This window comes from Oncorhynchus mykiss, chromosome 32 (genome assembly GCF_013265735.2).
Source record: "Oncorhynchus mykiss isolate Arlee chromosome 32, USDA_OmykA_1.1, whole genome shotgun sequence".
Classification (NCBI taxonomy): Eukaryota; Metazoa; Chordata; class Actinopteri; order Salmoniformes; family Salmonidae; genus Oncorhynchus; species Oncorhynchus mykiss.
The window spans coordinates 39,957,459-39,980,791 of record NC_050572.1 but is presented as its reverse complement, the minus strand read 5'-3'; the positions used below and the strand labels follow the sequence as shown (position 1 = coordinate 39,980,791).

The 23,333-nt window shown below is 40.6% G+C and overlaps 1 protein-coding gene across 1 annotated transcript; it reads left to right on the top strand.

The window, feature by feature from the left end:
• The first annotated feature begins 212 nt into the window (after positions 1 to 212).
• cks1b (CDC28 protein kinase regulatory subunit 1B) lies at positions 213 to 17,135 on the top strand. The gene is made up of 4 exons (XM_036971452.1): positions 213 to 422; positions 2,794 to 2,861; positions 3,016 to 3,143; positions 16,357 to 17,135. The coding sequence occupies exons 2-4, from the start codon at positions 2,803 to 2,805 to the stop codon at positions 16,398 to 16,400; spliced, it is 231 nt and encodes a 76-aa protein (XP_036827347.1). The 5' UTR covers positions 213 to 422; positions 2,794 to 2,802; the 3' UTR covers positions 16,401 to 17,135.
• Positions 17,136 to 23,333: the final 6,198 nt, after the last annotated feature.

Here is a 23,333-nt window from a genome sequence, read left to right as displayed (position 1 = left end):
GCAACAGTGTCTAGATGGAATTTGCATTTGTGGTATATATATATATAGTGATAGTGATAGTGATAGTATATATATATATATATATATATATATATATATATATATATATATATATATATATATATATATATATATATATATATATATTTAGATTCTAAACAATGACAGGACCGAGGGAAATCACATGATCATTTCTGTGAGAGGATTGACCAATGAGAAGCAGCGGTGGCTTTTTGAATGGTGAAAGGCCGGATCAGTAGCTAACATTTAGAGAGGGAAACTTGCAGCAAACTTGAAAAAGGTCCATTGACCACATCAGAAGCAGGACAATATTCTAGAAACAACAGTTATTTTGTGATATATCTAGATTCACGTTAGGAAATCACCAGTACAATCAGTTGGAACAAGCCACGTGGATAAAGGTGATTTGTGCTTTACTTGTGTTGTCAAAGCTAGTAGCTAGCTAAGCTCGCTAATGCATTTTATTGTTAACTAGAGTAGTTAGCCAGCTAATTTAGCGAGTTTCAACTGTTGTTGGGTGGCATTTTGTTAGAACTATGAAAGCTAGAACAGTCAATGGTTGACTTAGGCGGGACAATAAAACATGTCAATTCACCCAAGGCTGAAAAACGGCTCAATTAAGAAAGTTGGCTAAGCTGGAACACTATAGCACGAGCCCATAGCAAATTAATGTAATCGAACGTTCGCAGAGCCTGTTTTGACTGGAGTGAAGTTTAGAATTCCATTTAGCCTAAATGGCACAAATGTATCGCTTTTTATTTTACCACTATAATTTGTTCTTAGGACGAATCTGTAAAAAGAACAACTCGTGTAGAAAGTAAACATCCGCACATCAATGGTGCCAAGTGTGCCTATGTCTGCATAACGAGGAAGTAGGAAAATAATGGCAATTTCTGACTATTTCTGGTCTAGCGTTTGATGAGATACACTGCCCAGGCTCACACAATTAGAAAGATGGGATTCTCATGATTTGAAATTGTGTCCGAATTGAAGAAATGTATAAATATACACATTGCGAGATATTTGGTGAAATATGCCAGCATGCTTCTCCATGGGACAGCATTGGGGGGAGCTCAGGGTTCCAAGGGCAAAAGGTATTTCGGGGCTAGCGTTTGATGACAACGAGATACACTTCCCAGCCGTACATAATTAGAAATATGATATTATTAAATTGAATCTCATGATTAAAGTGGTGTCCAATAAAAAATAAAAGTTTGTTCTGGAGATATTTGGTAAAATAGACATACATGCCTATATTTCCCCATAGTAAACAATGTGACGACCTCAGAGTAAAGAGTTATTTTTTGTTAAAATTGTAACTATAAACAACGTGAGCAGGTCTGAATTGCCAACTATAGCGTAGTTGCCATTTTGACATTACAACAACATGGGGTTCGGAAGGCGAGTTGGTGCCACAGTGTTCAATAGAACTAATAGGAGCTGGCAGGGTGAAAAATGCCCAAAAATAAGGCCTGTTTTTTCATGATCACTTCAAAACTACAGCATGCAGCTGGGATATGGTAATATTTTGAAGCAGGGCTCCACCGCAGATGCATTGAACTACTTTTTTATTCTTAAAGCATTGTTAAAAATGTAATGTGTCCAGCCTAGATTTGTTTGCTAGCTCGTAGCCAAAGCTTGTTGCCTTAAACAAATAACGCTACCTTAGTTTATGATGCGCTATGCAGGGGCATTGATCTGACAAACCTGTAATTATGTCTCATTTCTATTGCCTTTACTTCAATGGGGTTTGTTGGCAGACTAACCGACTAGGTGTATTGCTGCCACCTATTGCATGGGTAGTGAACAAAAAAACATGGCAACAAAACAAAGAAATACATAAATACACCCATCCCACTCCTTCGGTCATAGTTCCTTGTAATGCCTCTAATGTAAAATCCCAGAGTCCCTAAACTTTCAGCCGCAGTCGCAACAATGTCTATTTTCTCGGATGTACAATTTTGTTTGCACTGTGCAGTTTATAACCAATGCAGTAAACGATACAAAGTTCACCTTTTTAACATGGCAGGATCCTGGTCTCTAACTAACATGTTTTCTTCAACGTTCCTCTTCTGACTGCTTCCGGATAGGAGAAACGCTGACCAGCGCTTACTCTTGCCACCTCTCGCTTTCACGTAACAAGGCACTTTAGGAATTAGGGTGCATGTTCGACACCACAATTGCAGCATTTTGCTTCAACTGCCATACAATAATTCTCCCAAAATATACAATTGACATGTCCAAATATTTTACATTTATCACACTACATGGATTTGGGCACGATGTCTCATACAGGATATCTCACAACCCAAAAATATGTGTGAGAGACTTCTTTAAAGACCAAAATAATGAATGAGTGGGCCTTCTCTCTCCAGCCACCATACCACCACTGCAGCTACTTTTCAGTTACATCCTTTGCACTCACTTTTAGCGCCACTCCAGAGAACCCCCTTGATAGGCGCCCTTACTTCACAGATCCACACGACACCTTCCAATCTGAAATCTTGTTCAAAGCATGCTCCTTAAACACAGAAAAAATAAGCCCACTTGTTATCCTCACTGATGCAACGCATCTGTGCGTTTCATCAAGATGTCAAACGGATCTCCCAGGTAACTCCATCGGTCCAAAACCTTCACTCCAACAACAAAAGTTGGAACTAGGCATGGATTTACTAGATCACACGAGCACCATTTTTGTTCGCCACTAATCCATTCCTTCACTCATCTTCCTTGGACTTTATTAACTAAACTGATTGCTTTTGTCTTTTTCAGGTTGGCACCATGTCTCAGAAGCAGATATATTACTCTGACAAATACGATGATGAGAAATTTGAGTATAGGTAAGTTGACGGTACTTTTTTCTTCTTAAACGGTTTTGATCTAGCTATATAGCTAGTACTGACACGTCTTGCTTGGCAGCTATCTTCCTTCCCAGCCCTGTGATGTTGACACAACGTGACTCTGTAAAGTACCATTCCATTTCTCTGTCTGTAGGCATGTGATGCTGCCCAAGGACATTGCCAAGCGTGTGCCCAAGACCCATCTGATGTCAGAGACTGAGTGGAGGAACCTGGGCGTCCAGCAGAGTCAAGGCTGGATACACTACATGATCCATCAACCAGGTACACTGACAGTCCCTGACAGATTTTTTTAGGGCTAGTCATTAAGGCGTGTCCTAGGCAAAAATAAAGAAGTTGGGCACCCAGAACAGAGTGTATTCAGACCCCTTCCCTTTTACATTGTTACGTTCCAGCCTTTCCAAAAATGATTCACTATTTTTTCCCCCTCTCAATATACACAATACCCCATAATGAAAAATAAAAAGGTTTTAGACCTTTTTGCAAATTTAAAAAAATTTAAAATCTCGTACATACATTTTCAGACCCTTTTACTCTACTTTTGTTGAAGCACCTTTAGCAGCTATTACAGCCGCTTATGACACTTCAAGCTTGACATGCCTGTATTTGGAGATTTTCTCCCATTCTATGCAGATCCGGTCAAGTTGGATGGAGAGCGTTGCTGCACAGCTATTTTGAGGGATCTCTAGAAAGTTGTTAGATCGGGTTCAAGTTTGTGCTCTGGCTGGGCCACTCAAGGACATTCAGATACTTGTCCTGAAGCCACACCTGCGTTGTCTTGGCTGTGTGCTTAGGGTCGTTGGATGTTGAACCTTCGCCCGAGTCTGAGATCCTGAGCACTCTAGAGCAGGTTTTCTTCAAGGATCTCTCTTTACTTGGCTCTGTTCATCTTTCCCTCGATCCTGACAGTCTCTCAATATTTGCTGCTAAAAAACATCCCCACAGCATGATGCAGCCACCACCATGCTTCACCGTAGGGATGGTATTGGTCAGGTGATGAGCAGTGCCAAGTTTTTTTTTTCCAGACGTGATGCTTGGCATTCAGGCCAAAAAATGTAAATGTTGGTTTCATCAGACCAGAGAATCTTGTTTCTCATGGTCTGAGAGTCCTTTAGGTGCCTGTTGGCCATCTCCAAGCTGGCTGCTGTGTGCCTTTTACTGAGGAGTGGCTTGTCTGGCCACTCTACCATAAAGGCCTGATTGGTGGAGTGCTGCAGAGATTCTCCACAAATGAACTCTGGGGCTTCTCTGTCACCTCCCTGACCCGGCCCTTCTCCCCTGATTGCTCAGTTCGGTCTAGCGGCTAGCTCTAGGAAGAGTCTTGGTGATTCCAAACTTCTTCCATTTTTAAGAAGAATGAGCTGCAACAAACACTCAAACTGGACTATTATCTGAATCTCTTCAAAGACTCAATCATGGACACTCTTACTGACAGTTGTTGTTGTTTTGTATGATGCATTGTTGTCTCTACCTTCTTGAACTTTGTTGTCTCTGCCCAATAATGTTTGTACCATGTTTTGTGCTGCTACCATGTTGTGGTGCTGCTACCATGTTGTCTTCAGTCTCTTATGTAGTGTTGTCTCTTGTCATGATGCGTTTTGTCATATTTTAATCCCCATGGATTGATGAACATCAAGGCTTTTAGAGATACTTTTGTAACCCTTTCCAGCTTTATGCAAGTTAACAATTCTTAATTGTAATTCTCTTTTGTTTGAGGCGTGGTTCACATCGGGCAATACGTTTTGTGAATAGCAAACTCAAATTATTTTATTTATTTAATACATTTTTTTTTATAGGGCAAGTTAGCTCGAACCAACATCTCCAATCTCGTCTCATTGATTGGAATCTAGGTTAGCTGACTCCAATTCACTTTTGGAGAAGTCATTAGGCTAGGGGTTCACATACTTTTTCCAACTTACACTGTGAATGTTTAAATGATGTATTCAATATAGACAAGAAAAATACAATAATTTGTGTTATTAGTTTAAGCACACTGTTTGTCTATTGTTGTGACTTAGACTATCAGATCAAGTTTGATGACCAATTTAAGCAGATATCCAGGTAATTCCAAAGGGTTCTGTTTTTTTAATTTTTTGCCACTGTAGTTGTTGAAGTATTGCAGCAGTCATTATGCACTGTTTGTATTACGCCCCATCCTCTCCGGAAGTGGCACTACAGGCTGCTGAAATGTGTTATGGAGAACACCATCGCGTTCGTAAGAATATCCTCTTTCCAAAGTGGGGTCCCATTATTTTGTAGTCCAAACTGTTCGGATGCTACCAGACAGTTTCGGGATGTCTCATGGTCTGACAAACACCACTCTAGCTCTGCCACCCCCTTTCACCACAGATGCGGAAGTGCAACACTGGTGGATGCAGTGGATTGAGACTCCATCAATTGCAACAACAAAAACATCTCTACCTTAAACTGATGTATTTTGATGGGGATTTCTTTCTCCCAATAAGTATATTAAAAATACTAAACTGAAATCATACTTGGATAAGACTCCACCCCCCTCGAGTTAATACATGGTCAAAGCACCTGTTGGCAGCAATTGCAGATGTGAGTCTGTTGAGACCTATCCCAACAAACTTTGCACACCTAGTTTTGGCAATATTTGACCATTTCTTTACAAAATTGTTCAAGTTCTGTCAAACATTTTTGGATTGGATTTAGGTCTGGGTGCTGACTGGGGAAACTCGAGGACAGTTACTTTTTTTTATTCCTTAGCCATTCCACTGTACCTTTTTGACTGGGTGCCTTGGATCGGTTTCATGCTGACAGGCAAGAAACATCCCCATAACATACTGCCACCCCCATGCTACACTATAGAGGTAATGTATTGGGTTTGTGACATGTTGTGCTTTTCATTTAGGACAAAAAGTTCCACAACCTTTTGCCACAATTTTGTTGCGTACTTCAAACGGGATTCAAGGTGGGCTTTCTTGATTTAGTGGGGGTGTGGCTTCCTTGCCACCCTGCCGTACATGCCAGATTTGTGGAGTGCTTGGTATATGGTCACATTTTGACCAGCTTTGGCCATAAAAACATAACTCTTTCCAAGTTGCCATTGGACTCTTGGTAGCCACTCTGCTCAGTCTCGTACTTCTTCTGTCATCCAGTTTGGAGGGATTGCCTGATCTAGGCAGGGTCTTGGTGGTGTCATACACCTTATGCTTCTTAATAATAGTCTTGACTGTGCTCCACTACTGGCTGTAAGCGAACGAGTGATGCGCGTTTTGAGTAATATTGGCTGTGTCCAATTCCAATCGTTAACATAACGGCATGCAGAGCAGCACACGACTGAAGAACGAAGAGTCAACCAACTTACTAGTTACAGTATCAGCATGCTTTCTGGAAAGGAAGCGATAACGAAGAGGAGTGAGTTATCCAACACAAACTCAATTATTTGAAGTTATGGTGTGTAAATTAGCTTGCTAATAAAGTCAGACAGCTAACGTTACAACATCAGATGAGCTAACATTAGTAACCTATCCAATTCACTATATTATGAACTGGTTTACGACTCCTTGCCGTTCCTCAAGTTATAACATGATAACGTTAGTTTCTTACTGGACCCTGGCAATCTGTGTGAAACTAGCTAACCGCCATCTGTTCGGTATGTGGTTAATTTTCAGAATGAGGTGCTACTTGTTAAACAAGTGGATTCAGGGACCAAGTGTAGCTGGAGCTGAGCCTGGCTTAAGCTGGATGCCACTATAGAGGTGAAAGGAACACCACACACTTTCCCTCTTTCTCAGGTTTTCAATATATTGGATTAAAAGGGGTATGCCAGGTGTGCTATCTGCCTGAAAGAGATCAATTATGTCAACAAAGGGTATTATGCTCTGCTGGCATATTGTAGAACAGATGTCTACAGGCAGAAAGTGTACAATGTAATAATGTGCAGTGTAGCCCAAAGATATTGTTTTTGTTGTGTTGAACTTGACAGTAACGTGTGTGTGTGTGAGGATATTTTTTTTACTCATGTGAATGTTATTTTTGAACATGTAGCCTTCTGGCCACTAGAATAGAGCAAAATAGAATGCCTGTTTCATTCTATTTCTACTTTAAGTTGTTTTTTCCCAAGTGCAATATTAATTGTGTGTGTGTGTGGTCACAAGCATTCTATTATAAAGGTTGTCATGGCTAACTGCAATATTAATGTTTTTCTCAAGACTTGAGTGTAATTTTCAGTAAAGTCTCTAGGCAACAAATAACATTGGATTGCTTTCTTTAAAATTTTTTAGCTGAGTTAGGTTCACATTAACCACTTATTTATACACAGACTGATCACGTAGATTATATTCTTTGTTGTTTAATTAGTTAACCTGCATTTCCCCCTAGCATTGATTTTCTTTGCATGTTTCAGTGCAAAAAAAGAAGAGAAGTGTCACCTTTTTGGACCCTCACCAGTTTGCATCCCTGTATGAATTCTATCTGATTTGTGTTTGCATGTTTAGGTAAAAAGACAATGTCCTTTATGGAACACTGGCATAAACATTTTATTTTTGTTTGCTCAATTTGATTGGGTGATCCTTGCTCCCCAGTGCCTATGCCCCTGACACACAGAAGATTTGCAATTTCCTGCGGTTAGCCTCTGCCCAGGCTTTCAACATTATCTTTCGTCTTCCAATTGCATTCGATTTCACAATATTGCCCAACTGCGTTTTAGCAGGTTTTGTTATTTATATCAAATAAAAATATTTGGGTTTGGACAATAGTGGTGATGGCATTGTATGTCACAATGTTTTTATAGGTACATAATCACGTTAGGACAAAGGTTGACATCGCCCAACCCTAGAATACACTACATTCATGTAGAGAGCTCAAAGATCCCTGTTTGTAACACAAGATGGTGCTCAGCCTCCATCGGATTGACTTTTTGTATTATAGGCTACTTGCTATCTTTGATACGGGTCTCTTGCCATCAGCAGATCATGAGGTCTGACTCCTACTGTTTTGTCTCCAAATACAACTCTGTTCTTGTCTGTCACCTGAAAACAAGATGTTGTTCAAGCATTTCGGCCATGATGGTAAAACACAGATGTTATTTGGCTAAGACGGGGCATCTTTTTTTATTTATTTTTTATTTAACCAGGAAGGCAAGTTGAACAAGTTCTCATTTATAATTGCGACCTGGCCAAGATAAAGCAAAGCAGTTCGACACATACAACAACACAGAGTAAAACATGGAGTAAAACAGTCAATAATACAGTAGAAACAAGTCTATACACGATGTGAGCAAATGAGGTGAGATAAGGGAGGTAAAGGCAAAAGGCCATGGTGGCAAAGTAAATACAATATAGCAAGTAAAACACAAATGGTAGATTTTCAGTGGAAGAATGTGCAAAGTAGGAATAAAGAATAATGGTATGCAAAGGAGCAAAATAAATACAGTAGGGAAAGAGGTAGTTGTTTGGGCTAAATTATAGATGGTCTATGTACAGGTGCAGTAATCTCTGAGCTGCTCTGACAGCTGGTGCTTAAAGCTAGTGAGGGAGATAAGTGTTTCCAGTTTCAGAGATTGTTGTAGTTCGTTCCAGTCATTGGCAGCAGAGAACTGGAAGGAGAGGTGGCCAAAGGAGGAATTGGTTTTGGGGGTGACCAGAGAGATATATCTGCTGGAGCGCGTGCTACAGGTGGGTGATGCTATGGTGACCAGCGAGCTGAGATAAGGGGGGACTTTACCTAGCAGGGTCTTGTAGGTGACATGGAGCCAGTGGATTTGACCACGAGTATGAAGCGAGGGCCAGCCAACGAGAGCGTACAGATCGCAATGGTGGGTAGTATATGGGGCTTTGGTGAGAAAACGGATGGCACTGCGATAGACTGCATCCAATTTGTTGAGTAGTATGGAAGGCAATTTTGTAAATTACATCGCCGAAGTTGAGGATTGGTAGGATGGTAATTTTTATGAGGGTATGTTTGGCAGAATGAGTGAAGGATGCTTTGTTGCGAAATAGGAAGCCAATTCTAGATTTAACTTTGGATTGGAGATGTTTGATGTGGGTCTGGAAGGAGAGTTTACAGTTTTAACTAGACACCTAGGTATTTGTAGTTGTCCACATTCTAAGTCAGAGCCGTCCAGAGTAGTGATGTTGGGCAGGTGCAGGCAGCGATCGGTTGAAGAGCATGCATTTAGTTTTACTTGTATTTAAGAGCAATTGGAGGCCACGGAAGGAGAGTTGTATGGCATTGAAGCTCGTCTCGAGGGTTGTTAAGTGTCCAAAGAGGGGCCAGAAGTATACAGAATGGTGTCGTCTGCGTAGAGGTGGATCAGAGACTCACCAGCAGCAAGAGCGACATCATTGATGTATACAGAGAAGAGTCGGTCCAAGAATTGAACCCTGTGGCACCCCCATAGAGACTGCCAGAGGTCCGGACAACAGGCCCTCCAATTTGACACACTGAACTCTATCAGAGAAGTAGTTGGTGAACCAGGCCAATCATTTGAGAAACCAAGGCTGTCGAGTCTGCCGATGAGGATGTGGTGATTGACAGAGTCGAAAGACTTGGCCAGATCAATGAATACGGCTGCACAATATTGTTTCTTATCGATGGCGGTTAAGATATCGTTTAGGACCTTGAGCGTGGCTGAGGTGCACCCATGACCAGCTCTGAAACCAGATTGCATAGCAGAGAGGGTATGTTGAGATTCGAAATGGTAGGTAATCTGTTTGTTGACTTGGCTTTCGAAGACCTTAGAAAGGCAGGGTAGGATAGATATAGGTCTGTAGCAGTTTGGGTCAAGAGTGTGTGTCCCCCCCCCCCCTTTTTGAAGAGGGGGATGACCGCAGCTGCTTTCCAATCTTTGGGAATCTCAGATGACACGAGAGGTTGAACAGGCTAGTAATAGGGGTGGCAACAATTTCGGCAGAATTTTTTTAGAAAGAAAGGGTCCAGATTGTCTAGCCCGGCTGATTTGTAGGGGTCCAGATTTTCCAGCTCTTTCAGGACATCAGCTGACTAGATTTGGGAGAAGGGAGAAATGGGGAAGGCTTGGGCGAGTTGCTTTGGGGGTTGCAGTGCTGTTGACTGGGGTAGGGGTAGCCAGGTGGAAAGCATGGCCAGCCGTAGATACATGCTCATTGAAATTCTCAATTATAGTGGATTTATCAGTGGTGACAGTGTTTCCTATTCTGAGTGCAGTGGGCAGCTGGGAGGAGTTGTTCCTATTCTCCAAGGACTTTAGTGTCCCAGAAAGTTTTTGAGTTAGTGTTGAGGAAGCAAATTTCTGCTTGAAAAAGCTAGCCTTGGCTTTTCTAACACCTGTGTATATTGGTTTCTAGCTTCCCTGAAAAGCTGCATATCACGGGGTCTGTTCGATGCTAATGCAGAACGCCATAGGATGTTTTTGTGTTGGTTAAGGGCAGTCAGGTCTGGGGAGAACCAAGGGCTATATCGGTTCCTGTTTCTAGATTTCTTGAATGGGGCATGCTTATTTAAGATGGTTAGGAAGGCATTTAAAAAAAAATAATCAGGCATCCTCTACTGACGGGATGAGATCAATATCCTTCCATAATACCCCGGCCAGGTCGATTAGAAAGGCCTGCTCGCTGAAGTGTTTCAGGGAGTGTTTGACAGTGATGAGTGGAGGTCGTTTGACCGCTGACCCATTACGGATGCAGGCAATGAGGCAGTGATCGCTGAGATCTTGGTTGAAGACAGCAGAGGTATATTTAGAGGGCAAGTTGGTTAGGATGATATCTGAGGGTGCCCGTGTTTACGGCTTTGGGGTGGTACCTGGTAGGTTCATTGATGATTTGTGAGATTGAGGGCATCAAGCTTAGATTGTAGGATGGCTGGGGTGTTAAGCATGTTCCAGTTTAGGTCGCCTAGCAGCACGAGCTCTGAAGACAGATGGGGGGGCAATCAGTTCACATATGGTGTCCAGAGCACAGCTGGGGGCAGAGGGTGGTCTATAGGATGCGGCAACGGTAAGAGACTTGTTTTTAGAGAGGGGGATTTTTAAAAGTAGAAGTTCAAATTGTTTGGTTACAGACCTGGATAGCCTGCAGAGTTCTGTCCTATCTTTGCAGTAGATTGCAACACTGCCCCCTTTGGCAGTTCTATCTTGTCTGAAAATGTTGTAGGTAGGGATGAAAATGTCAGAATTTTTGGTGGTCTTCCTAAGCCATGATTCAGACACAGCTAGATCATCCGGGTTGGCAGAGTGCTAAAGCAGTGAATAAAACAAACGTAGGGAGGAGGCTTCTAATGTTAACATGCATGAAACCAAGGCTATTACGGTTACAGAAGTCATCAAAAGAGGGCGCCTGGGGAATAGGAGTGGAGCTAGGTACTGCAGGGCCTGGATTCACCTCTACATCACCAGAGGAGGAGGAGGAGTAGGATAAGGTTACGGCTAAAAGCAATGAGAATTGGTCGTCTAGAACGTCTGGAACAGAGAGTAAAAGGGGCTCCTGGGGGCGATGAAATAGCTTCAAGGTATAATGTACAGACAAAGGTATGGTAGGATGTGAATACAGTGAAGGTAAACCTAGGTATTGAGTGATGAGAGAGATATTGTCTCTAGAAATATCATTGAAACCAGGAGTTGTCATCGCATGTGTGGGTGGTGGAACTAATAGGTTGGATAAGGTATAGTGAGCAGGACTAGAGGCTCTACAGTGAAATAAGCCAATAAACACTAACCAGAACAGCAATGGACAATAGACATCTATTGAACATATGGTTGGCTGCATTGGGTGTGTCACACTAACTTATTTGAGCTTGCCTTATGTGCATCATTAGAGAGACCAGACCGTTCACTGAACACACACAGAATAAAGTCCTGAGTGGGCAGTATATTTGGATATAGCCACGGGATGGTTTTTCAATACCGTTTAGACTATTTATTTGAAGTTTTTTAAATACAATTTTATATTTGTAGCTACTTTTTTAAATAAATACCTGCAGTCAAATTGTGCAATATATTGGGAGATAAAGCAGATCAACACGATCTTTTCACCCTGCACAATATTTTACATTACAAAGCTAACCGAAAAGTTGAGCCTGTCACGTCTGTTTGTAAATAGTACAGCAGGAGAAAGCAGGAGCAGGTGAATCCAGCTGTGTATTGATGGGTTGTGTTTTTATATCAAAAGTCATTTTTAAAAAAAAATTATTAAATTGAGTGATCAGGGGCATGCAACTACCATGTTTCTTCACAGAACATTAATGCAACACATTCTGCAGAAAATTGCCTAATTTTAATCAGATGACGACAGAAGTGCAACGCTATTTGGCTGGCAGTCACAAATCAGCAAACAAGGCAAGGTCTTTTTTGCAAAAACAATGCATGGCCATCGTCATTTCTGTTTTACATAGAAATAACTTTAAGCAAAGTTGGCTACATGAATCTTGCATTTTAACTGAGAAATATACTGGAGAAAAGTAGCTACACATCAGTCAGCGTGCGGTCTGCTGATAAAATGGCCATTTGTGATTTCTCATCCGCGTGAAGTGCAACTGAAGCACAAAATTAGTCTGATGCCGGGCAGAAATTACAAGAAGCATTTAAGATATGTTTACAAAACTCAGCAAGACATTAATTAGGCATTTTTATATATATTTTTTTGCTTGCTTAAGGGGCTGAATTAATAAGGAGATGGGGCATCCTATAGTGTTCACTTCCTGCCGTGTTTGAGAAGTCAAATCCCTTTTGGATGAGTTACCTGTACAACTGCCACTACTATTTATTTATTTTTTACGTTTTTAAAACCTTGTTTATACAGGTTTTTCTCATTGAACATCTCTTTTCCAAGAGACCTGGTCCAATAGCAGTAAGGGGAACAAAGTTTCAGACAAAACAATTTACATACACATTATTAAACAAAACTATAAACGCACACAACAATTTACATATTACGTTAACACAAATCTTGACTAAAAAACAGTTGAAGTTTACATACACTTAGGTTGGAGTCATTTTAACTCATTTTTCAACCACTCCACAAATTTCTTAACAAACTATAGTTTTGGCAAGTCGTTTAGGACATCTACTTTTTGCATGACAAGTAATTTTTCCAACAATTGTTTACAGACAGACTATTTCACTTATAATTCCCTGTATCACAATTCCAGTGGGTCAGAAGTTTACATACACTAAGTTGACTGTGCTGTTAAACAGCTTGGAAAATTCCAGAAAATGATGTCATGGCTTTTGACGCTTCTGATAGGCTAATTGACATCATTTGAGTCAATTGGAGGTGTACCCGTGGATGTATTTCAAGGCCGACCTTCAAACTCGGTGCCTCTTTGCTTGACATCATGGAAAAATCTAAAATCAGCCGAGACCTCCACAAAAAATTGTAGCCCTCCACAAGTCTGGTTCATCATTGGGAGCAATTTCCAAATGCTTGAAGGTACCACATTCATCTGTACAAACAATAGTACACAAGTGTATATACACCACGCAGCCTTCATACCGCTCAGGAAGGACACGTATTCTGTCTCCTAGAGATTAACGTACTTTGGTGCGAAATGTGCAAATCAATCCCAGAACAACAGCAACGGATCATGTGAAGATGCTGGAGGAAACGGGTACAAAAGTATCTATATCTTCAGTAAAACGAGTCATATATCGACATAACCTGAAAGGTCGCTCAGCAAGGAAGAAGCCACTGCTCCAAAACCGCCATAAAATAGCCAGACTACAGTTTGCAACTGCACATGGGGACAAAGATTGTACTTTTTGGAGAAATGTCCTCTGGTCTGACGAAACAAAAATAGAACTGTTTGGCCATAATGACCATTGTTATGTTTGGAGGAAAAAGGGGGATGCTTGCAAGCTGAAGAACACCATCCCAACCATGAAGTACGGGGGTGGCAGCATCATGTTGTGGGGCTGCTTTGCTGCAAGAGGGACTGGTGCACTTCACAAAATAGATGGCATCATGAGGCAGGAAAATGATGTGGATATATTGAAGCAATTAATTTTTTTCCTCTTCCTTCAAGACCCGTCTGCTGCGCCACCTTTCAGAGCAGGCAGATCCATTGCCCTAACGACTCCAGATTCCAAAAAGAAACAGCTTGTACACATGCGTGTCAACTTTAATTTGGGGCGGCAGGGTAGCCTAGTGGTTAGAGCGTTGGACTAGTAACCGGAAGGTTGCAAGTTCAAATCCCAGAGGTACAAATCTGTCGTTCTGCCCCTGAACAGGCAGTTAACCCACTGTTCCTTGGCTGTCATTGAAAATAAGAATTTGTTCTTAACTGACTTAAATAAATGTAAAAATAAATGTAAAAACAAATAAAATAATAAATAAATACATTTGCACAATGTCTCGTTCACATTTGATTGTCATTTTTGGTGAGTTTGGACATTTACATTCTGTAGCTCCTATATATGTTTGACTATGCGCTGGATTGCCTTTCATTGCAATTTGTTTTATTTTCATTGGAGAACTTACTTGTATTGCTTTTCATCTTTTTAAATGAATTTCTTATTAACACTTTGTTCTAGCTAGCTATTTGTGTAGGTAGCTGTCAAGTAAACCCAATGATAATGGGCTCCTAAGCAAATTTTGCTAGCATCCTCCATGGAAATTCGCTATTACTTGTGCAAATTTGGTTAGCATTCTGGTAATAATGATAAATAAAGTAGGGCGGTAAACAGATTTCTATCTTCATCCTCTCATCCCATTGGGCTTCTATTTTCTTTAGCCAATTTTGGTGTTTTAATGCGGGCCCGACAGACAAGTTCCTCACTTTCTTCCACTTGCCTCTTCCATTTTTTTTGGAAATGCTGCGTTTAGTTGGTTGTAATTTTGAGTAGAGCATCGTTGCCACATATCCAATAACATTTTGCGTTGGTGGTGTTTGTAAACACAGGCTACTTAACATTTTTGTACAACTTTAGGAAAAGCGGCACAGGCAAAACAAGGATAAATAAGTTAATACCTCTCCTGGGCGAAACTTAATTTCCACTGAGGCCAAACAAATGTAAGCAATAACAGCCAGTGCTCTCATTCAAATACAAAATCCAATACCAAAGTTCTCCAGATTTCCAATAATTGAGTCAAGATATTTGGAAGGATCAAGGATGGCCTTGTGATACGACTAGAACACATTAAAGAATTATCAGGTGTCCACAATATGACTTAAGTTGAGTCCCAATAATATCTCCTTTTGTTCACTACTTCCCACAAAGCTGAAAGCATTGGAGTGGTGCACAGTGGCTGGTGAAAGTATTCCCCCCCTTGGAATTTTTCCTATTTTTGTTGCCCTACATCCTGGAATTAAAATGTTATTTTTTGGGGGGGGGGTTTGTAACATTTGATTTACACATGACTACCACTTTGAAAATGCAAAAAATGTTTTATTTTAATACAAGAAATAAGACCAAAAAAAACAGAACTTGAGCGTGCATAACTATTCACCCCCCAAAGTCAATATTTTGTAGAGCCACCTTTTGCAGCAATTACAGCTGCAAGTCTCTTGGGGTATATATTCTTGGCACATCTAGCCACTGGGATTTTTGCCAATTCTTCATGGCAAAACTACTCAAGCTCCTTCAAGTTGGATGGGTTCCGCTGGTGTACAGCAATTTTAAGTCATACCGCAGATTCTCAATTGGATTGAGGTCTGGGCTTTGACTAGGCCATTGCCATTTAAATGTTTCCCCTTAAACCACTCGTGTTATTTATTTTGTATTTTTTGGGGGGAAGGTGAACCTCTGTGCCAGTCTCAAATCTCTGGAAGACGAACTGGTTTCCCTCAATAATTTCCCTGTATTTAGCACCATTCTGACCAGTTTCCCAGTCCCTGCCTATGGAAAAACATCCCCACAGCATGATGCTGCCACCACCATGCGTCACTGTGAGGATGGTATTCTCGGGGTGATGAGTGGTGTTGGGTTTGTGCCCGACATAGCGTTTTCCTTGATGGCCAAAAAGCTCAATTTTAGTCTCATCTGAATTTTAGTACCCTCTTCCATATGTTTGGGGAGTCCCACATGCCTTTTAGCGAACACCAAACACGTTTGCTTATTTTTTTCTTCTTTAAGCAATAGCTTTTTTTCTGGCCACTCTTCATTAAATCCCAGCTCTGTGGAGTGTATGGCTTAAAATGGTCCTATGGACAGATACTCCAATCTCCACTGTGAAGCTTTGCAGCTCCTTCAGGGTTATCTTTGGTCTCTGTTACCTCTCGGATTAATGCACTCCTTGCCTGGTGGGTGGCCCTCTCTTGGCAGGTTTATATCCCAGCCCTTAACTGTACTACTCCACAACTTTGTCCCTGACCTGTTTGGAAAACTCCTTGGTCTTCATGGTGCTGTTTGCTTGGTGGTGCCCCTTGCCTTACTTTTGCAAGGCACTGTAGGTATGGGCTAGAAGGATTTTTCTTTCAAATCAGTGAAGGGAAGTAAACTAGTGCATACTTTGGTAGGAAGGACAGATATATTGGATACAACCTGCCATTTTTTTCACTTCCTAAACTTCAATCACTCACTTTTTCTCTCTCCCTCCAGAGCCCCACATCTTGCTGTTCCGTCGTCCACTGCCTGCAGCCTGATCTCTCGGACAGAGGGCGAGAGAAAACCCATAGGGAAGAAGATAAGAGGGTGGCTGGAGATGGTTGAACACAACTCAGTTGGATGGATAAAGACTATTTTGTAAATACTGCATCGTATACAGTGGAGCCAGAGTCGAGCTCCAACCCACTGACTGACTCACTCACTGTAAAGCCTTTCACATTTCCTCTGGACCTGCTTGGAACCCTTTTCATATTTTTCTCTATATGTACTAGCTTGATAATGTTGCCAATGTGTGCGTCTGGGAAGAAAAGGAAAATAGCAACACATTTTCATTATTCTAAACTTTAACCCACTATACCTACTGTGAGTTGACTAACATATCTAATTTTAAGGCAGATAGTAAGATGGTAAATGTTCAAATATAGGAGGTGGCATTTTGGCAGCACAAATGTGCAGGGATGTTACCGAAATTACTGATCATATACCTGTTATGGCACTTGATTCAACTTATTTTGAATACTGCAAATTGCATCAAGTGTATGCACTCTTACACTGTACAAATGATAGCCCTCTGGATATTGTGAAGTAAAAGTTTAATTTTTTAAATTTTTTTTAAAATGTTTTTATGTTTTACAGTTATACTGTAGACTGTCTGCATTTTTAGAGCTGTCAAAATGGGACCCAATATCTTCGTTGCCATGTCTATGATTGTACAAATCAGCTGCTCAGTTTTTATGAATTCTTGTACACTAGAAATAAATGTTTTAATTTGATATTCTTCTCACAGATTGTAATTTTAGTTCTGCACTTTTTAACCTTTTTAAATTTTGCCGTTTTGCTTATAGTGGTGTTAAAAGTGGCTTTGTAGTGGGATAGATTACATGTCAACAGTTTGGACACCTACTCATTCAAGGGTTTTTATTTATTTGAACTATTTTATACATTGTAGAATAATAGTGAAGACATAATTATGGAATCATATAGTGCTCAAAAAAGTGTTAAACAAATCAAATTATTTTATATTCTTCAAAGTAGCCATTGCCTGGACAGCTTTGCACACTCTTGGCATTCTCTCAACCAGCTTCACCTGGAATGCTTTTCCAACAGTCTTGGAGTTACCACATATGCTGAGCACTTGTTGGCTGCTTTTCCCTCACTCTGCAGTCTAACTCATCCCAAACCATGTCAATTGGGTTGAGGTTGAGTGATTGTAGAGGCCAGGTCATCTGATGCAGCACTCCATCACACCTTTTTGTTCAACTAGCCCTTACACAGCTTGGAGGTGTGTTGGGGTCATTGTCCTGTTGAAAAACAAATCATAGTACCACTAAGCGCAAACCAGAGGGAATGGCGTCTCACTGCAGAATGGTGTGGTAGCCATGCTGGTAGGTGTGCCTTGAATTCTAAAGAAATCACTAACAGTGTCACCAGCAAAGCACCATCACACTACCTCCATGCTTCACGGTGGGAACCACACGAGGAGACACATCTGTTCACCTACTCTGCGTCTCACAAAGAACCAAAAATCTCCAGTTGGACACATCAGACCAAAGGACAGATTTCCACTGGTCTAATGTCCATTGCTTGTTTCTTAGCCCAAGCAAGTCTCTTCTTCCTATTGGTGTCCTTTTAGTAGTTTCTTTGCAGCCATGAAGACCTGATTCACGCAGTCTCCTCTAAACAATAGATTTTGAGATGTCGATTTCATTTCTTCAACTCTGTGAAGCATTTATTTGGGCTGCAATTTCTGGAATTTATCCTCTGCACAGAGGTAACTCTGGGTCTTCCTTTCCTGTGGCGGTCCTCTTTAGAGTCAGTTTCATCATAGTGCTTGATGGTTCTTGCGACTGCACTTGAAGAAACTTTCATAAGTTCTTAATTTTCCGACTTGATTTACCTTCATGTCTTAAAGTAGTGATGGATTGTCATTTTCTGTTTGCTTATTTTAGCTGTCTTGCCATAATATGGACATGATCTTTTATCAAATAGGGCTATCTTCTGTGTACCACCCCTACCTTGTCACAACAACTGATTGGCTCAAACACATTAAGGAAATGCATTCCACAAATGAACTTTTTAACAAGGAACACCCAGTTAATTGAAATGCATTCCAGGTGACTACCTCATGAAGTTGGTTGAGAGAATGCCAAGTGTGCAAAGCTGTCAAGGCAAAGGATGGCTACTTTGAAGAATCTCATAACACTTTTTGATTACATCCATACGTGTTATTTCATAGTATTGATTTCTTCACGATTAGTCTACAATGTAAAAAATAAAAACCCTTAGAGTAGGTGTGTCCAAATGTTTGGCTGTTACTGTGTACAGTGTATTTTGTCGTGGAAATTTCCTCTATTTACCAAATCATGGGAGCAAACCACACATAAAAGTCCATCTTTAATTATATAAGCTCTATAGCATTTTGACTTTCAACAGTTCAGTATCTCTAATGAAAAGTTGAGTCCCCACACTATGGCAAAATGGGATCCTTTATAGCAAAGATCACACATAGTCAGACAGCATAGACATAATTCATCGTTCAGCTTTGTCTCCTTTCCCAAACCCCAGAACCATAAACCAATCCTCCATATCAACAGGTATATATCAAATTGTCATTTAGATACAACCAACTCTAAATACAACCAATCCTAGACAAGCTCACGGAGAGGAGAATGATTCCAGACACTGCCATCTCCGATGGGAAAACTAGGGAGTGAACTGGCACACACACAGTGGAGCAAAAGATATGTTTACACATGATGATACTTTGACCTCTCCCCTCTCTGCGGCCCATGCAACTTAGTTTTGACATAGAACAGATAACTGCAACCTCGCCACAGCATTATACAAAAATACCATTCTGATGAGAAGTAACTTACACCCATTTGATGAATATAAAAACATCTTACATATGTTACCAACAAATTCTGAATCTTCCCTAACAATGTATGTACAGGGCCCTTTCGGAAAGTGTTCAGACCCCTTGACTTATTCTACATTTTGTTACGTTACAGCCTTGTTCTAAAATTGCCAAGATTTTTATTTAATCAATCTACACACACCCCATAATGTCAAAGCCAAAACAGTTTCTTAGAAATGTTTGCTAATTTATTTTAAAAAATGTACATTTTAAATACTGTATTTACATAACTATTCAGACCCTTCTCTATGAGACACGAAATTGAGCTCCGGTGCATTCTGTTTCCAATGATCATCCTTTTGATGTTTCTACAACTTGACCGGAGTCCATCTGTAGTAAATTCAATTGATTGGACATGATTTGGAAAGGCTCACAACTGTCTATATGAGGTCCTATCATTGATAGTGCATGTCAGAGCAAAAACCAAGCCATGAGGTCGAAGGAATTGTCCGTAGAGCTCCGAGACAGGATTGTGTCAAGGCACAGATCTGGGGAAGGGTACCAAAAAAATGACTGCAGTATTGATGGTCCTTAAGAACACAGTGGCCTCCATCATTCTTAAATGGAATAGGTTTGGAACCACCAAGTCTCTTCCTTGAGGTGGCTGCCCGGCCAAACTGAGCAATCAGGGAAGAAGGGCCTTGGTCAGGGAGGTGACCAAGAACACGATGGTCACTCTGACCGAGCTCCAGAGTTCCTCTGTGGAGATGGGAGAACCTTCCAGAAGGACAACCATCTCTGAAGCACTCAACCAATCAGGCCTTTATGGTAGAGTGGCCAGACAGGAGCCACTCCTCAGTAAAAGGCACATGACACCCCGCTTGGAGTTTCCCAAAAGGCACCTAATGACTCTCAGACCATAAGAATCAAGATTCTCTGGTCTGATGAAACCAAGTTTGAAGTCTTTGGCGTGAATGCCAAGTGTCACGTCTGGAGGAAACGTGGCACTATCTGTACAGTGAAGCATGGTGACAGCAGACACCCTTGCTTAACTCCTCTTGACAATTCAAAACTCTGAGCAGTAGCCATTATTTACTATTTTACACCTGGGGTTGCCATAAATTATTTTTTACCCATTTTATAAGAGAATTACCGAAATTGAAAAAATCCAGGCATTTATAAATAAAATCCAGGCTTACTTTATCAAATGCCTTTTCAAAATCTGCTATAAATACCACTCCTGGCTTATATGTTTCATGATGTTCTATTATTTCTAGTTGTTGTCATATATTATCTCCAATGTATCGTCCATGTAAAAAAACCTGTCTGATCAGGATGAACAATACCTAGTAAAACCCTTTTAATTCTGAGAGTAATGCATTTTGCTAGTATTTTTGCATCACAACATTGATGTGTAAGGGGCCTCCAGTTTTTTAGACTGGGTCTTGTTTTAATAGTAGAGAAATCAGACCTTCCTGCCGAGTACCTGACATGCTACCATTTCTATAGCAGTAGTTAAAACAATCTAACAATGTAGCTTTTAGTATATCAAAAAATACTTGCCATCAAGCCCTGGGGTTTTTCCAGACAAAGGATTTAATAGCCTCAAAATGTTCTTCCTCTGTAGTTTGGCCTTCGCACTGATCTTTCTGTACATTTGTTAATGTTCCATTGTTTATATTATTTGGAAAGAATTCCTTAATATACAGTGGGGCAAAAAAGTATTTAGTCAGCCACCAATTGTGCAAGTTCTCCCACTTAAAGAGAGAGGCCTGTAATTTGCATCATAGGTACACTTCGACTATGACAGACAAAATTAGGGAAAAAAAATCCAGAAAATAACATTGTAGGATTTTTTATGAATTTATTTGCAAATTATGGTGGAAAATAAGTATTTGGTCAATAACAAAAGTTCCTCAATACTTTGTTATATACCCTTTGTTGGCAATGACAGAGGTCAAACGTTTTCTGTAAGTCTTCACACACTGTTGCTGGTATTTTGGCCCATTCCTCCATGCAGATCTCCTCTAGAGCAGTGATGTTTTGGGGCTGTTGCTGGGCAACATGGACTTTCAACTCCCTCCAAAGATGTTCTATGGGGTTCAGAGCTGCAGACTGGCTAGGCCACTCCAGGACCTTGAAATGCTTTTTACGAAGCCACTCCTTCGTTGCCCGGGTGGTGTGTTTGGGATCATTGTCATGCTGAAAGACCCAGCCACGTTTCATCTTCAATGCCCTTGCTGATGGAAGGAGGTTTTCACTCAAAATCTCACGATACATGGCCCCATTCATTCTTTCCTTTACATGGATCAGTCGTCCTGGTCCCTTTGCAGAAAAACAGCCCCAAAGCATGATGTTTCCACCCCCATGCTTCACAGTAGGTATGGTGTTCTTTGGATGCAACTCTACATTCTTTGTCCTCCAAACACGATGAGTTGAGTTTTTACCAAAAAGTTATATTTTGGTTTGATCTGACCATATGACATTCTCCCAATCTTCTTCTGGATCATTCAAATGCTCTCTAGCAAACTTCAGACGGGCCTGGACATGTACTGGCTTAAGCAGGGGGACACGTCTGGCACTGCAGGATTTGAGTCACTGGCGGCGTTGTGTGTTACTGATGGTAGGCTTTGTTACTTTGGTCCCAGCTCTCTGCAGGTCATTCACTAGGTCCCCCCGTGTGGTTCTGGGATTTTTGCTCACCGTTCTTGTGATCATTTTGACGGGGTGAGATCTTGCGTGGAGCCCCAGATCGAGGGAGATTATCAGTGGTCTTGTATGTCTTCCATTTCCTAATAATTGCTCCCACAGTTGATTTCTTCAAACCAAGCTGCTTACCTATTGCAGATTCAGTCTTCCCAGCCTGGTGCAGGTCTACAATTTTGTTTCTGGTGTCCTTTGACAGCTCGTTGGTCTTGGCCATAGTGGAGTTCGGAGTGTGACTGTTTGAGGTTGTGGACAGGTGTATTTTATACTGATAACAAGTTCAAACAGGTGCCATTAATACAGGTAACGAGTGGAGGACAAGAGGAGCCTCTTAAAGAAGAAGTTACAGGTCTGTGAGAGCCAGAAATCTTGCTTGTTTGTAGGTGATCAAATACTTATTTTCCACCATAATTTGCAAATAAATTCATTAAAACTCCTACAATGTGATTTTCTGAATTTGTTCTCTCGCATTTTGTCGGTCATAGTTGAAGTGTACCTATGATGAAAATTACAGGCCTCTCTCATCTTTTTAAGTGGGAGAACTTGCACAATTGGTGGCTGACTAAATACTAATTTGACCCACTGTAATCTTCATTCAGTGGGAAAGAATGAGATGGAAAAGAGAACACCTGCCTAAAATAATTAGCTTCCTCTTTTAAAATGTCATTCGGAGAATCATAGATGACTCCGTCTTCAGTAACGAGTTTCTGCAAATTATTTTTGTTAATCTTCCTGTATTGGAGATTTAGGAAGGATTTTGTGCATTTTTCTCCATATTCCATTCAGTTTGCTTTATTTTTGTAATAGATTACTTTAGATTGTTCTTAAATAAGTTCCTCAAGTTATTTTTGTTTTTTCCTCTAACTTATTTTGTATCTCTGTAGTATCATTTTTATTGCTATCTACCTCTACTATTAGTTCATGGATTTCCCTTGTTAGTCCTGTCTCTTTAGCCAGAAACTGCCTTTTTTGTTATTGATGAATATTGATTTGAATGACCCCTGAAGGTACATTTAAAGGTTGCCCAAACAATAAGGGGATTTGTTTGTCTTAGTTAAAAATAAGTTGTCCTCCAGTGAACTTTGATTAAATGTCCAATATCCCCGTCCACGTGGAAAATCTATAAGAGTTATGTGAATGCCAATTAGATTTTATTTATATTTTTTTATTTCACCTTTATTTAACCAGGTAGGCTAGTTGAGAACAAGTTCTCATTTACAACTGCGACCTGGCCAAGATAAAGCAAAGCAGTGCAACACAAACAACACAGAGTTACACATGGAATAAACAAACATACAGTCAATAATACAATAGAAAAAGTATATACAGTGTGTGCAAATGAAGTAGGATAACGGAGGTAAGGCAATAAATAGGCCATAGTGGCGAAATAATTACAATATAGCAATTA